General features: G+C 34.6%; 2 protein-coding genes across 3 annotated transcripts; one reads left to right on the top strand and one right to left on the bottom strand.

Annotated features, from left to right (window-relative positions):
• Positions 1–279: 279 nt before the first annotated feature.
• LOC102602232 (uncharacterized) lies at positions 280–12916 on the top strand. 2 transcript variants are annotated; one of them, XM_006342304.2, is made up of 19 exons: positions 280–498; positions 1317–1617; positions 1914–2102; positions 2193–2276; positions 2746–2805; positions 3599–3643; positions 4183–4382; positions 5377–5835; positions 6021–6147; positions 6250–6447; positions 6632–6721; positions 7663–7725; positions 8028–8102; positions 8194–8244; positions 8776–8853; positions 9056–9190; positions 10979–11086; positions 12129–12194; positions 12535–12916. In XM_006342304.2, the coding sequence occupies exons 2-19, from the start codon at positions 1324–1326 to the stop codon at positions 12601–12603; spliced, it is 2391 nt and encodes a 796-aa protein (XP_006342366.1). In that variant the 5' UTR covers positions 280–498; positions 1317–1323; the 3' UTR covers positions 12604–12916. The 2 variants fall into 2 exon arrangements, with proteins under 2 accessions (XP_006342366.1, XP_006342365.1); XM_006342303.2 differs by having other exon boundaries at positions 281–498; positions 1314–1617.
• A 1771-nt stretch (positions 12917–14687) lies between these two features.
• LOC102588756 (exopolygalacturonase-like) lies at positions 14688–16561 on the bottom strand. The gene is made up of 3 exons (XM_015306546.1): positions 16430–16561; positions 15165–15677; positions 14688–14936 (listed from the first exon to the last, which is right to left on the bottom strand). The coding sequence occupies exons 1-3, from the start codon at positions 16559–16561 to the stop codon at positions 14688–14690; spliced, it is 894 nt and encodes a 297-aa protein (XP_015162032.1).
• Between the last annotated feature and the right edge of the window lie 503 nt (positions 16562–17064).

Here is a 17064-nt window from a genome sequence, read left to right as displayed (position 1 = left end):
CTCAGAAAATTCTTAATAAATAAATAATAAATTAAAGAAATGCTATTTAGGAGTATAATTAATTTGTGTTGATCAATTCTTAATTAGAGATCTCGATTTAAGTCTGAGTCGCTTTGTTAGACAACGCTTTATCTCAATATGAAATTTTTCAGCGCAAATTTTAATGTAACCACTCTTCAATATATAAATATGGAACACCTGATGAAAAAAATAATTAAAAAAAGTAAAATTTAATTTGTGTTCTAACTCTTAATTAAACATATTAATTATTACATGCTTCTTTCTTTGTGTTGCACCTTTTCTCTTTGGGGTTTCTTCCTTTTCCACAGAATCTGAACATCAAGAATTATAATACTCTCTCTGTTTTGGGTCATGGCTGCTTGATTGAACTCCTTTTTCATCTCTCTAAATCTCTATTTCCTTTATCTGATAGAAACCCAAAAATATTTGATTTCACTCTTTCTCTTGACTTTTCCTAATTTGACGATTAATTTAAAGGTGAGATTTTTTCTATTTATTTTTCATTTTCTTGAGATTATTTCATGTGGGTATCTCTTGATTATGATCTATCTGATGTTTGACGTCTTGTGTCCTTTTTTGGTATTTTTTTCTCATGGGTTGTTAAAAGATTTGGTTATGTTTATGGGGTTTTATATGTTGAAATTTAGTGGCTATTGGTGAAAAGTTGTGATCTTTAGCATCTTAACTAAGAAGCTAGTTCACAGAAGTGGCCAACTTTATGTGTCTTTTTCAGCTTGGATATACTTATAATAAATTGTTGTAAGGATTTGATACTTGAGAGTGGAAGAGCACTGGTCTAAAGTAGTTTGTGATTAGTCCTGATGGGAACTGTTATGATCTATACTATGATAGAGATGTTCTTTTTTGTAAGGAATATACTTTTTGACTGCTGAGTTGCTACAAAGTATTTGTAAATGATTTGCCATTGTTTTTGAGGATGCATAGCTATATTTTAGTTGGAAGGAATGATAAAGGATATCATACTGCTCATTTACTTTTCAAATGCTTGCTTCTTCAGTAAATTTTTAGCATGGACTTCTAGTTTCTTTTAAAAAGTGGACAATTCTTCTCCTTACTTATCAAAATGAAAAAAAGAAAAAAAAACTGTGAATGTTGGTGAAACTTGAAATGGGTTATGTAGTAAGGACTAACTTACACTGTTTGGGTTGTTACGCTAGTTGGTTTTCGGTGTAGTGTGCACTAACACGTAATCTGCACCAAAATGCAGGCGTTCTTTAGTTTTTGTTATTGAAATCACATCCTCTGAGTTTAATTTTTGCTTTTATTTGTAGAAGAGAGAAGATGGAGAATATTGAAGAATCAGGTAGTCCTAGTTGGGGTGCATCCTTTTATCAAACAACGGAAGATGTTGCAAGAGCTGTTGCTGCTGCTGCAGCTGCCGTTAGGTCGCCACGACCTTCTGTGGTATATTCATCTAAAGATGATAATGGTAGTCAGCTTCAGAAATTTCAGCGTCAAGTAACTAGATTAATGAAAGGCTTCTCCAGTCCCCCTGAAGTTAAAAGTGGAGCCTACAACCCGGAAATATTAACTAGCCAAAAGCGTCAGTGGGCTAGGTTTCAGTTGCAATCCCTGGTATGCTATATGACCAACCCTGGAGCTTTCTGCTGTATGCTAAAATGCAGGAAATTATATTATCCATTTAAAGTCCCCCTCAAGATCTAATTCTGGTTTTAATAGCAGTTGCTTCAAATACTACTTCGTTTCTATATTTTTTCTCAATTAATTACTAATCCAGCTTGAAGTATTGATGATGGTGAATGATAGACATTAAACTCCTGGATTTGATGGTTAAATATACTTCTCAATTTATACTATGAGGGCAGAGTTCTTTTGGTTTTGTTAGATAATTATACTCTGTAAGCTTGTAGGATCATAGAGTTTGGAAAGAGCCATCAAGGCTTTTTGAGAGCATGGTGGTGGTTGGACTCCATCCTAACTGTGATATTCAAGCACTTCAAAGGCTTTATTTTTCAAGAAAGCTAGATGGTCCAGGGAGATTTAGAAGCGCACTTGGTGGTCAAAGTCAATCACGCGTGGAACCTAACCTTGAGCCTCAGGTGTTGTTTCTTGTAGGGTTTAATTTGCACGGAGTTAGAATTGTATAATTTTTATGGACTATAAGGTGTTGTTACTTCTTTGGGTTTCAGGTCTTGTTTGTTTACCCTCCAGAGAAACCACTGCCACTGAAATACAAGGATCTTCTCTCATTTTGCTTTCCAGCAGGAGTAGAGGTTGGGTTATCCCTATCAACCCCCCTTTTACCTTTATTTGACATGCAATGTTGAGATATCGGGGAGATACATTTTGAAGTATTTCAAGCTTCAGATGTGATTCACTTGGTGAACTTCTGTAAAGAGTTAGATGTAGAAAGCAACAAACTTTTGGTTTGAAGCATACAAAATATTATAGGTGATGGATCATGCATCTCACAATTTACATTTACCTGTTCCTACCTTAGGTAAGAAAAAGAAACATAAACAAAAGGACTAGTTGATTTAAGATACAAGCAACTTAGTGAGGCATTCTCCTTTCTGTATCAAGAGAAAACAAAGATACAATTAATTATAGCTTGAACTTGGAATGTATTTTAGGCCAGGCTAAACAAATACCGTCTCTCCTATTGCATCTCTACATTTTTTATTCAGCCATACTTGCAGTGGATCTTTTCTGATGGTTCAAAAATGGTGCATCTGGCTACAGGTTCATGCTGTTGAGAGAACTCCATCAATGAGTGAGTTAAACGAAATACTTCTGGGTCAGGTAGTGATGCTTCCTTTCTATAATGACCTCCGAATTGATAATTGCAATCAAATTCCATTAAGAAAAGCCAAACTGTTGAGAAGCTTACTTCCAAGAAGAAGCTGATTAAAATACACTCTCAAACAAAAAGAAGTGGCTTAATATATTATTTGACAATTAGATATTCATAGAGGAACAACTGAAGGCTTTATGCAGGTGCAAGGATATTTTTCCAGAAACTCTTTTTAAGCATATATGTGTCTTTGCAGTGGCTATTCTGAACCTGAAGAAGCTATATCTTCTCGGTTCCATTAATTGGCCATATTTCTGTGTGTTCTGTTCTTGGATCAGATTTAGGCTTCTTCTAGACACAAGGATATGAAAATTAATGAAGGCATACTTTATTATCTGGTATTTGGTGTATTTTCAACTATTAGTAACTTCATCTATGATACCCTGGACGATTCCCCCTTTTTTTTGCCTATGTTATCAAGTAACTGTCCCGCCTCCCAAAAAAAAACCCTTAGATGAACATATAACTCCAATGGTTTCCTGAGCTAGAGAAGTGTATTGCCTGTTTAAAAAGTTTTCTTTCCATACCAAGAGAATAACATAATAACATTAAAGAAATTACTTTTTTGTCCCGTTGTTTATTCTCCATTAGAAATACAATTATATATTTGTAAGTCTTTTGTCATCAATCTGATAATTATCAACCTAACTTCTGTGTTTTGATGTGTAAATTTGGTTTTGTGGTGTAACACAATGTCTACTGTATTCAGATATACGTGTTAATGTGCTGTTACTTTTCCAGGAACACCTTAAACAAAATGATCTGTCCTTTGTGTTCCGGCTTCAGGTATCCCGATTTACATTCTGTTTCCATGTATGCGATATCTGCCTTGCATTATAACATCATATGACCCTTCACATCTCTGACCAGTCAATTTCTAATTGGTTTTCTTTTGTTATTGAGCATAACATTAATTTGCACATGGAACAATTTTAGATTTCATTTTCTATCTACAACAGCGTTATTAAATTACACAATTTTTTGATTGTTTCGGTTTTAGCAGTTCCTTTTTATTGTTAAATAGGTTCATGTAAGCTGTAGGTATATGCAATGAGAATACGCAACGTACTTGAAAATACAACGTAAAAAGTGCCTTGCACTATCAGGTGTAGCGTATATATTTATCACCAACATTAAGTAACTCTTTTTTTGATTGATAACATCAAGTAACTTACTAAAAGGAAACAAAGATGTGCAGCTTTGGTTTTATTAACAGTCTTTTTCTTCCCTTTTCTCATCCTAATGTAAAAGATAGGAGCAATTAGATAAAGGAGTTGGTGGTGACCAGTTGGAGTATGTATTTTAACTTAAGTTTCTTGATATAGGTTGCTGATAATTCAACTCTATACGGTTGCTGTGTTTTAGTTGAGGAAATGGTTCAGAAACCCTCTGGATTGCTTTCCATGATTTCAGATGGGCAACATACCAGCTTGGGTATTAGCCGCCAAATTTTAACAACACGCCGCTGTTATTGCATTCTTTCCAGACTTCCATTTTTTGATCTTCACTTTGGTGTATTACATAGGTTCGTTTCTCTTCTGGCGAATTTGCTATATTGTCCAGATCTTTTTGTTGTTGTTAAAACTTGATGGGCCTAATTTAGGGAATCTTGTTGAACAATAGCTCCGTAGTGTTCAATTACCTGTATACTTTTTGGTTTCCTTGAGAGACCTATTCTATTGATAGTGTTGTTCTGAAGAAAGTCCCGACCCCCACTCATCCCTTGCAATATAGGCAAGATCAATGTTTCTGTTAACAATGGGATGGCTACTGAATTTGTTGATACCTTGCATGGTTTCTCTTGCGCATATGATGAACTTCCTATCACCTTTCTAAAAGAAATGATGAACTTCATATCCTTTTCATTTCTTGTGTTATTTATTAGAGGTTGCCAGCATGTACACAGATGATCAACATTCAGATAATCAACGAGCCTAGGGAGAGTAAGGTGACCTTGAAGCAGAATGAAATGTTGGCTAATTTTTCAGCTGAAATTCATCTAGGAATTAGGTTTTGCTGCATCAAACATTTGAGCAACATCTTAAATAGCTCAATAGTATGTAGTTTGGCTACTTAGATACAACGTCTTGGAGAAATGTAGGGTAAGGCTGCGTACAATAGACCCTTATGGTTAGGCCTTTGCCCGGACCCCATTCATAGTGGGAGCTTGGTGCACCGGGCTGTCCTTCTTACTTAGATACTTAAAGGAATCAGAAGCATGATACCATTAGTAGATTTCAGCTCTTTGGAGTTTGGCCATTGTTTTGAGAACTTAATAAAAGAGACCTCTTGAGAAAGTCTATTAAGGAAGTATGCTTAGGTGCTTGTAATAATGATCATGAGCAAGAAGAAGCAGTATACCAGCTTCCAGTGCTTGCTATTCCTAGTCTATACTCTATATATGTGCAGAGTTGGTAAATGTATGGTTGAACTTTGGAAGATTCTTTGCAAGTCATTGTTGTTATTTCTCTGTTGCTAGTGCCTACTGAGACACTGTTTGTTATTTGTCCTTTTTCTAGCATTTTCACTGAAGAAAGGTTGGAGCGGTTAACAAAGCAAGTTGGTGATCTTGATTTTGATTCACTTGTGATTGATGATGAGGAAGAAATTTTGGAAGAAAATCCTTCCAGCATATTGGAAGAAACAGCTAAGTACGTCCTGAATGGCACTGTAGAAAGTCCCCAACCAAGTACTGCTGATTCTGTAATTAGTGGAACTGTGGGTGGCAAGTCTCAGCTGGAGTATAGAGTTGCAGAAGGGGAAGTTCTCCCAAAGAAGGATGGAAGTGATAACAAGGCATGTATGGTTGATAATGATATAGATTTTGCCAATAAAGAATTTATATTTGGAAGGCAAGTCCCTGAAGCTTTTGATAATTCCACTGATGATAACAAACAGCTGGTAGAAAAGGGTGTACCAAATGCTGTTTTGCCACTTCTAAGATATCATCAGTGCGAAAGTTCTGAATCTTCCTCTAGGTATATTACTTCCTATTTGGCTTTTAGTACATTTTTTCTTTCCGATCTGTCTCATAAATTTGTGACCCTTTTGCTCTACGCTATATCTGTTTGTGTCCAAATTATTGAGAGAACATCTTACTGGAAGTTGGTATTTATTATCGGCAAATCCCACCTCTATGAAGTGCTTTTATTTTTGGATACAGCTTCCAGGACTCTCCTAGTGAAGATAGACATTTTAGAAGTGATTTTGATGAAACCGAAACTGAGGAAGCATCCTTTTCTGGTCAAGATGATTTAAGCCAGCATAGTGATATAGTTGAATGGGCAAAGGTTTTATTTGACACTTACCCAGTTAAAATTTCAAAGTTATGGCTTGTCATTAGTGGGTTATCTAGGTCTTATCTGACCTCGTCGTTCTCATTCACCTTCCAGGTGAATAATCGTGGATCCTTGCAGATACTATGTGAATATTACCAACTAAAATGTCCTTCAAGGGGATCAACTATTAAGTTCCATCCCCTGGATCACCTTCATCCTTTAGAATATTATAGACCTGATGAAGCACTTTTACACGTTGCTGGATCAACAATTGACTTAAAATCATGCCGTACAAGTTTGGAATTAGCAGAGGTACATTCTTTTTTTGGCGATTCCTGGTTTTATTATATTCATCATTGAAGAGTGAAGTAAAGGGGGTGGGCTGAGAGATGCCATGCTTTATGGTTTAGAAATGGTTTATCTAGCTAGCTACACCTTCCAATAGTTGGTTTCCTATGCATTATCAGCTTATGTTAATTTGGTTTCCGCTATACAGGCTCACAATGCACTCATGGTGGAAGAGGAAGCGACTGCATTGTCAGTTTGGGCTGTTGCATGCTTATGTGGCTCATTGCGGCTTGAGCATGTGCGTGGTGATACTGGGCATCTATACAACCTAAATATAACTGTTCAATTTGACTTACTAATTTGCTACTTGACTATAATAAGTGACAAGTGTTTCGAGACTAGTATAAAGCTTTTTGACCTTTGTCATTAATGATGGCCTCTGTCACCAAATTTTTATAGAGAAGTGCAATGCCAGATTGGTTAATGTCATCCTCATTAACTTTTGTCATTGAATGGGGACTTTCTGATTTAAAGAGAAAAATGTGGGCATTGATTTCATACTTGTAGACAGGAACGTATATGCTCTGCTGTAATCTTTGACTTAATGTAATGGGTTTGAAGTGGGAAACCACTACAGAATTCTGGCTTGCAGCACAAACACGAATTTACCAGAATATTATTGAAATAGTGCTCAACATGTTAAAACGTTGAACTGACTATTTTTTTTTTTATGGCATGATAGATTTCTTTTCTGTCCTTTAAATTAATCATTTGTATTAAGATTGTCCTATTTCTGAGCTTCTATGGAAGCAAACCTCTTGCGGATGACTCCACATTACTGTATTGATTGCTTAAAATGGAAAAAGAAGGTTAAGGGAAAACATATTTCTTACTAACAGAACAGGGGATGAGTTTATTTTTTGATTTTGGAGAATTGCTCAAGCTCCACGAAGTTTTGATTTTCCTAATTATCGCCAGCGTATTTCGCTCTGAGTATTGGAATAATCAATTCATTCAGCCTCCTATATCTAGTTGTATACTTGAGTCCATTTAATCTCTCAATGTTTTCTATGAACTCCCTGGACCCCACTTGTGGGATTACAGTAGGTTTGTTGTTGTGGTTCTTGTTGTTGTAATGTTGCCTTTTATTGGTAAACACACTTGACCAGTGGGCTAGCAAGCACTGGTTTTAACATGCTTGTCAAATTCTTTTGACACTATCCTACTCGCATTTTATAGGTGCTGACACTGTTTGCGGGAGCTTTACTGGAGAAACAAATTGTAGTGGTTTGTTCAAATTTGGTAAGTATCAGCTTGCAGCATCTTTTCTGCCGTATAGAACTATAGATTTAGTTAGGTTTGCCATGATAGGAGTGCTGTTTTGATTTCACATACTGAATGCTTTCTTGATTAGTCTGTTCTTCCTAGGCAGCATACTTTATTGTTGCAAAGATTGATTTTATCTTCCCCATACAAGTTATATGTGAGGTGAAGACTTCTTTCTAGATCCAAATGCCCTTAGTATTCACATGGTTTTTAAAGCTGGTATTTTTGAAAGCCCTAAAATTTGATGCAGAATCTAATTTTTAGTTACTTACTTGCAGGGAATATTGTCTGCGTGCATTTTGTCTATTATCCCTTTGATTCGTCCTTATCAGTGGCAAAGCTTGTTGATGCCGGTAACTTTCAGTTGACAATGAATGTTTTCCTTAGGTAATAGATCTATTGCATTTCTGATTTTACCGACTTTCTTGACGAGTAAATTGTCAGGTTTTGCCTAATGACATGCTGGATTTTCTGGATGCACCTGTTCCCTATATAGTGAGTATATCCATGTCTTAGAATTTTCTGTCTTTCATAATTGGTTCCCAAAGAAATGTATAAGCAAAGATGTTTTGTTGGAAGTTAGATGAGGCTATTCTTGAAACAATTGGAGTACTTGAATGAGGGGTTTGTTTCATTTAGACTGAAAGTTGATGAGTTTGTAGATGCTCTCGTCGTCAGTGATGAATGTTTTCTTGACTTCTTGTTATATCATGTGCCATGATACCATTTTGCCAGCTTTTCTCTTAGATATCTTGCATTATTGGGAAATTGTTCTGTATGTTTTTATCCTGTATTTTGCTGATCTCATTTGTGCAAGAATGTATTGGTTCCTTCATATTCACAAAACATATTTCTCCTTCCTGGGATTTTGTGTTGCAAATTAATCAAATTGTTTGTCCTGTTTGAGTGCTTTCTATGATGATGTGAAGTATTAGTTTCGATGAATAATTGTTAGGTCTCAAGGGGCCATTTCGGGTGATTTAACTTATATTTTGCTCTTTCTTTTTCTTCTTACCTTTTGAGTAGGTAGGTGTGAAGAATAAGACCTCTGAGGTTCAGTCAAAGTTAACAAATGCCATCCTTGTAGATGCAAACAAGAACCAGGTTTGTGAGCGGGTTATTTCTATTGCATGAGCTGACAGTAACCGTTTGCACTTTGCACAACTCTCCAGCAGACTGTCTTCTTAGTTTTTGTTTATCAAAACTTCATTACTGAGTACTGCATAGATGATGTGAATTTTTCTGTTGCTTGTTATGAAGTTTTCTAAGAGGGGTACTTTTTCCTGTGTATTACATTGAAAATCAGGTGAAGTCACCTACTTTACCACAACTTCCGCAGCAAAAGGAGTTATACTCTTGTTTAAGTCCTTACCATGCACAGCTGGTGGGAGAAAGTTATCTGGCAAGGAAGAGGCCTGTTTATGAGTGCACAGATGTTCAGGTATTGCCGAACGTCTCATTGATCCCCTTCCATTCCTTCATTTGTCCTTGTCACAGGGGCAACCCTGATTTATTTTTGACTCATCTAACGTAGTTGGTTGCGTCCAACTAAGTTGACAGATTTACTTGTTTTCCTGGAAATAGCATGGATGAAGCTTTTCTAATTTGGCGTTTGATTATAGTCCTTGAGTTTGTTAAGAGTCTAGTTAATAGTATCATCAAGAAGCAAAAGAAAAAAGATGTAGGAAAAATCAATCTCACAAAAAATAAAATAAAGGAGGACAAATCAATCTAATTATGTCTGCAGTTGGAATTAGATAAGTAGATTAAGTTAAATGCTGTGAGGTCTAGTCCGTCCTTTTTAGGAGCCTCACGAACTAGAACTCAACCTTAGTATGTTGACCTCTTCTTTTTTTGGTTTGATGATGGTGGTGTTCAGGCCAGCTTGCACGCATCTCAACTATTACACTGGGTACCTAATGTCTCTTTGCCTACCAAAGCTTAGGCAGATGGGAAGAAATCATGTAGTGTTTTTTACTTCCGGGGATTTGAACCTGAGACCTCGTGGTTCTCCTTCCACTTTATTGACCACTAGGCCAGACCATTGGGTGCAAGTATGTTGTCCTCTCCTTGTTACACGGATTCTCAATTTTCCTTTCCTTCTGAGTGTTTAATCACTATCTTACTGTTCTAAGCTCTATCCCTTTGCAAATTCTCATTTTCCTTTCCTTCTGAATAGATAATCACTTATTTGACCATTTTAATGCTTATCCCTTCTGGAGATGCTCATTTTGTCTTCATAGCTTATTGTTTCTCCTTTTGACCCAGCACCCAAAAATGATTAACCAGGATGGGGGAAGTGTAAATTGGGTTCCTCTTATGGGGTACAAAAAGGTACCATACTAAAGGCGAGCTTGCGATTATCCGTGTGCTTTTAGAAGGTGGGTATCCTGCATGGGTAGAGGGAGTATGAATTGTTATCAGAAACAGCCTAGTAGTTGTGAAACTGTTTGCGAAGTATGTAATCCCAATGAAGTCATAGCTCCACCAGTGGACCATCTTGCTAATTGAATTGTGAATTGGTAGAAATGATTAGATTGGTTAAATGTTGAGACGTTGTACATTTCATTTGTAATCGCATACCTGAATACTTGTTCTTTTATAGGAAGCTATTTAAAATGTAAACTGTGTATAGAGTAGCTATTGGAGTTTATTGAAGACATTTTGCTGGTGCTTTCTTTGTTTCCTTCAGCTTCCCTACAGAGCATTTACTTTGTGCCTCTTATGTATATATGATCTTTTGGTTGAGTTCAAAAAACAGATGGGATGGTTGACAATTTCAGGTGGTGTTTGTGCATATTCTTTTTGAGATCTCGCAAATGAAATTTCAAAAATGTGTTTGTTTAAGTTTTTTTTCAAAAAACAGTTTTCTGAAAAAGTGGTTTCAGGGTATTTTTCAAAGAAAAAGTTCTTTTTCCATTTGCAGAACACTTAACAAATGATAAAAAAGAATGTGACTGTCCAAGCACGTCTCTCGTTACACTTCTTTGTAGTTCTCTTGCAACTTTGGTATCACAGATTTCATATAGCTACCTTTGTCATTTTGGTCACTGGCTCTTCTACCTTAGAATGCTAATACTAAGGAATGCTAATTCACCCAGAAAATAATGGTTTAGAATGCTAATGCACCCAGAAAGTAATGGTTCAATGTAATATCTTTACAGTATGTTGTATTACTCTAGCTATCCAGTCAGTCTTTATTACTGCTTAACCATGACATTATGTTTAGGTTGAAGCTGCAAAGTCTTTCCTGGGAGTGTTGCGGTCGTACCTGGATTCACTTTGCTCGAACCTTCGTTCACACACAATTACTAATGTCCAATCGAATGATGATAAGGTTTGTAGCTTCTCCTTGGAGCATTTGATTTGGCTGACTACTTGTGTGAAAAAGCCTTACAGAGTTGACTGTACATGCATCACTTTCGAAAGGTATTTGTTACTTAAATTATTCAGAATCAGATGTTGTCTAGACTCTTTGGCATAACCTGTTCCAAATGGGGAATCATTGAAATTGGTATGCTTAGCCTGCTGCAAACTGTATGTACGGTTTATCCAATACAGAAGTTTGAAACAGTATTTGATATTTGAGCAATTGTACACACTAAGACCTGAACTTGAAGAAAGAGCAATTTACTAGCAAACATCCATTTGTGTTTCCACCCAAAGAAAAGTAGATGATGATGATAGTAGATTATTTGGAGCTGCTGGTGACATCTGTAACTTTTAGAAACTTCGTATGTTTGGAAAATGAATTCACAATTCATATTCAGTAAAGCTTGTTCCTGTTGAAGTTCAAGCTCCTATCTTCAGAATTTATCACTCTGAATGCTTCAAATGTACTGATAACTGGCACTATTTCAGAATTATTTTTTCTCAGTTTCTTTATGTGCATAAGTGGTATTACATGAATACCAATATTTGAGGAAAACCTTTTCTGGATCTGTCTTCATATACATGAAAATTTACACCAGAGTATGTTAACCTTGAGACAGCGGTTTAATGATAGTAGAGCTTTATCATAAACACTTTGAAGGTAAAATTTGCATGTGTCAGTGTTACATAGTTTCAGATTGTTAAAGGTAATTTATCTTACATCACTCTTTTTCTGCTCCTCCTGGTGATGGATATAAGCGTCAGTTTTTATGAAGTTTTGCATTATTGAAATCTGAGTCCTCATTCAATGTGAGCTCTTATGCTTTACTTGCTTAGATGTTATACTAGTTTTAGTTCTTTTTCTTTTTCCTGTAACTATATTTACATTTTGACAAACATCATCATCAGCTTTTATGAAGAAATCCTTATGTGTTTCATTCTTACACTGATTGGTAAAGAGACTATCTCTTAACTCAGAATTCTTTATTCTGTCCTTTGGTTATTAGGTATCTCTGCTCTTGAAGGAAAGCTTTATCGAGTCTTTCCCTAGTCGAGATCGTCCCTTTATGAAGGTGTGTGCTTAAGCTTCCACACTTTTTTCAGTTGTTATCTAAAAGCGAAATAGCTTCACTATACTGCACCCTGCTAATGTCATTACTGTGCTTTGCAAAATGATCTGTGAGGTGGACCTGTTCATCTTAACGGTTTGCTTGCAAAACTGAATCTGCACTTACAGAAGCTATGCACGCATTTTGTATTGTTATTTAGGGCATCAATTGATGTGATGCAAGTCCATTTTAGATTATATGTTATGTGTTAGAATGTTATCCTTCATTTTATGGTAAAGCCATCACTTTGGTTTTCCTCGTGAAGAGCATGCTAATCTATTACTTGTTGCTCTTGGTGAAACAGCTTTTCCTGGACACACAGCTCTTCTCTGTACATACAGATTTTGTACTCTCTTTCTTCCAGAAGGAATAGAGCCGCCATGCAACGAACCAGTTCATGATGTAATAGCAGAACGCAAGTTCCTGTATTTTTAGCTTATAGTTTATTGCTCAAAGTCTAATGTAAGGTTAAGTTATGTATCACAATTCATAGAAGAAATCACTTGGTACTGGTTTCTAACTTTTTTTCCCTTTTCCAAAAAAACTTTTCTCGATTGTTCAACTTAGGCATGGCAAGTAGTTAATGCAATGGAGAACATAAAGAAATGTAGGATAGAATCATAGACTTTTGTACAGCAAGTGAACTTCTAGCTAAAGTTGAAATATATATACTGTTCTGAGTTCCATTTTTTTACATGTCAAATCTTATAGTGAAAACACAACAGCTATATCCAAACGCCTACTAAGTTTGCCACATGTCCTGTACTCCCTTAAAATCCAAACATTTGAATCGAAAGTATAACAAGAGGCATATATTTAGATCGAAAGTATAGGTTCTCCAGACATGCATGTTAAAGAATGCTGATATGACAAGGTTAATAACGGGAAAAAAAGAGTCAATTCTCAGTACCATTAATGTGTCAGAGCAGTCTTAAAGCTGTTAGATAGATGCCTTTTGGAGTCCATGTGAAATATTGAATGTTTTTTCTTATGTACTGTTTTGCCAACTAATATTACTTGTGCTTTCACCTCATTATGAGCATCAAAATACGACTCTCTTGTGCATGTGTGTGTGTTTGTCAGTCTTTGGGGTCATGTAAAATGTTACGACTTAACCTCTCTTAAGTAAAGTGCAATTTGGAGCATACTACATAAAGTCTAACTTGTCAGTGTGGCGGAGCCCAACGAGGGGTTCAAAATTTGAGAAACTAGATATATATACTAGTTCAAAGAGGTAATTTTGATGGTTATAGTATTTGATTGTTTGAATATATTTTATCTAAAAACATAAAATATGATTTAAATAAGGTTATTTTTATAAAAATAAAAAATAGAGTGAGTGAAGATAGAGTTTTCATTTTTTTTAGTAAATTAGAGTTAGTAAAGAATCAAACTATATTTTTTTTCTTTTTGGTTCAATTAAAGTTGGTAGTAGGGACATTATGATCATTTACTAAACCCAAAATGACACAACAACTCAGCCGTATGTATGTCGGAACTGTACTAAACACTTTGTATCACCCCTCAATAGAACCCACTCAGAGAAGTTTAAATAAAGACAAACAAAGGCCCTACTTAACAAAATTTTGGCTACTCAAATTCTCCACTGTTTTTGGACACTCTCTAAAACTAGATTTATAAGTATGTGTTTGGACAAAATAAACAAGGAAGAAGGGTAAAAAAGTCCTTTACTTTCGTTTATTAGGTAAGTTTATCCCTCAATATACGATGAGATTAATTTTACTTATGCCATTATGAAACTTGGCAAATTATCATAAAATGTATATACATTGTATGAAAAGTGAATATAAAGTTTATATGAAAAGTATACTAATATATAGTGTATATAAAAAGTTGATAAAATTTTATATAATGGGTATTGTGTGTATACGTTGTATAAATTTTTTTTACATATAAAGTGTATAATATATATCCGGAAATGGTGCATTTCACATTAAAGAAATAGCAAATATTAAAACAAATTAAAATTTTAATAAATAAATACACACATTTTGGCTACTAAATATGAATTGAAGTTCTATGGCTAGCTAGCTCCATGTTTTAGGGGTAGAAGCCATTTGTGTATTTTGCCTAAAAAGAAATTTTGCATGTGAACAACAAAGATCTAGATATTGAACAAGATGAATTTCTTAGGATGAGAAATTGTAGATTGGAGGCATATTTTTCTTCAAAAGATAAAATTGCCCTTGCTATTGATGGTCCATTTTATGTATGATGAGATCAATACATAACAGATTTGATCTCATTAACTTAGAATATTGACTTTAGTCAAACTTCCTAAACTTTAAAATTAAAAACTTCAAAATTCATGTCATCCACAAGCTATATAAATGATCAAACCCAAAAAATTCAAAACGACTATGATGATGGTCATTACAAGAATTTTCTGTCTGATCAATTAATATAATCTGACAAATCATATAATATCTAAGATGACTAAGTTGATGAATTAAGAGACTCCTTTAAACAACTTGGAGGCAACTCCTTGCCGGTGGCTTTCCCTTTGGCGTGAGCGCAAAATGCAATCGCATGTCCATGGCGGCCATGGTAGGCTAAGTTGATATCATTAAGGTTGATTTTTTCGCAAGAAAATAATGCACTGCAATCCAAAATAACTGCTCTCCGCGAACTTGAACTTCCCCTTACGTTATTGAATGTCACGTCCTTGATTTGTACTGAACTTGGCTAAATAAACATAAAAATGTGTCATTCTTTTTGAAACTGACTAAAAAGAAAACCAAGTCATGTAAATTGAGACAAAAGGAGTACTAATTACTTATGCTAATTAAGACATAGACATTATTGATTATAACACATTTTGTGATGATATTTTCTACTTAGCAATCAATCATGAGAATTTTTATTTTTTTTAACGCATTAAGTTTAATGATTAAAAGAGGGAAATGCAAGTACCTGTTTGCTGCAATGATGTATTGGGCAATAATGTTGGTCAATAAATATAGGATTTCGAACCTTTTCCATGATAATATCTTCAAAAGTTATATTGGTAATGTTACCAACATTCGATGATGCCCAAGTCTTAATTCTCAACCCATTTTGAGTAGCGATAAGAGTGCAATTTTTGACATGTATGTCCTTAACAACTTCATTTGGCGAATTCCCTAAGCTACCGATGCTTATTCCATGGCCAGGGCCACAAGTGACTCCTGAAATGTTGATATTATTGCTTCCAGCGATCATAGCTATACAATCATCTCCAGTGCCAATGTAAGAATCCAATACATGAATGTTGGTGGAGTGGCTAATGTGAATTCCGTCAGTGTTAGGGCTATCGCGTGGTGCTGTTATGTTAACATGACTAAATGTCATGTTTTCGCAAGCAAAGACCTTGAAATGTATGTTCTTGCTATTGATTGAATGTATGTCACGCACAACCGTATTATTGACAAAATTGAATCCAAGTGTCTGATTCAAACATTAGAAATAGTGTTTAATTGTTTAACTTTATATTATAATCACAAAAATAAAAGTTATAAAAACATACCATTGATGAACATTGATGCTTTCCCCAAGTAAAAGATCCTTGTCCATCTAACGTTCCACCTCCTTTAATTTTTAAGTCATTGATATATTGAAAAGAAATCCAAGACGAATTGCAAAATGATTTTGGATCTATTGGAGCTTTAATAATTCCTTTGATTTGGAAGGTCAAAGTCGATTTTTCGCATGGGCCAAGAAAATTTACAACATTTACCATGTATACACCTAAAGGTATCAACAATTTGGCTTGTCCATTCCATTTGCATGCAGCCGCCCAAGCTTTTAAAAATGCCTTCCATAATATATAAACAAATAAATAAATAAAAGTAGACTTAAGGGGTGTTTGGATTGCCTTCTTTAAAGTTAAAAGTCAAAAGTCAAAAGTCATAAATTCGAAATTTTTAATATTTGACTTTTGACTTTTTTTTTTTTTTTTTTTTTTTTTTGTACTTTTTCAACTTTTAAAGTACAAATTATTCTTGTAGTTAATGTTTTATTATGAGTTATTCAAAATATAATAAAGCAAAATTGACCAAAAGGAATAATTTCTCGAAGAGTATCAAATCAACAACAGGGACAAGTAAAAAAAAGAATGGAATGAGTTTTTGCGTATGTAGATCTTACTCATACGATAATAACAAAAGACACATTAAAAAAAGTAAAATGACAATTCTGACCTTACTATTATCTGTCACTCCATCTGCTTTAGCACCATATGAAAGGACATTGAAGACCTTTCCCTCAGCATTAGTGCACACAAGAACAAGGCCAAATATAAAAGCTATTTCTAAACATGATTTTGAAGCCATTACTTTTTATTTTTGTTTTTGCTTTCTTCACTTGTGTTTATATACACCTACATTTTTCCTCACTTAACAAGTAATCTTGAATTTATTAATTATTACCTAGTAATAAAAGAAATCCTGAATTTAGTTATACCCCAAGAGATTTCTTAGATTTAATTTATTGATAAGAAAGGAAAGTAAATAATTATTTTGACTGAATATTAAATTTAAGTTTTTTAAATTTTCACTTAGGCTTTTTAGATCAATTGGATACTAATTTTACAAGAATTAAATGTTATTGTGAATAAGATAATTTCTACTTATTAGTAGATATAACATAAATTTTACTTATATTTTTTTTTGCAATAAACATAACTTTTATTAATCATCTGGGAAAATCATTACAAAGTCAGAACTTATCAAACTTGATAACTTCTTTAAAATAAAATCCCAAAGCCTACAAAAATTTAGATTATCACACCTATAGAGAGCTCATATACTTGAACAATATTTTTTTTACAAGAATT

The sequence above is a fragment of the Solanum tuberosum genome, unplaced genomic scaffold, assembly GCF_000226075.1.
Source record: "Solanum tuberosum cultivar DM 1-3 516 R44 unplaced genomic scaffold, SolTub_3.0 scf00037, whole genome shotgun sequence".
In the NCBI taxonomy this organism is placed as follows: Eukaryota; Viridiplantae; Streptophyta; class Magnoliopsida; order Solanales; family Solanaceae; genus Solanum; species Solanum tuberosum.
The sequence above is the reverse complement of the archived record's forward strand: the minus strand, read 5'-3'. Positions and strand labels throughout refer to the sequence as shown.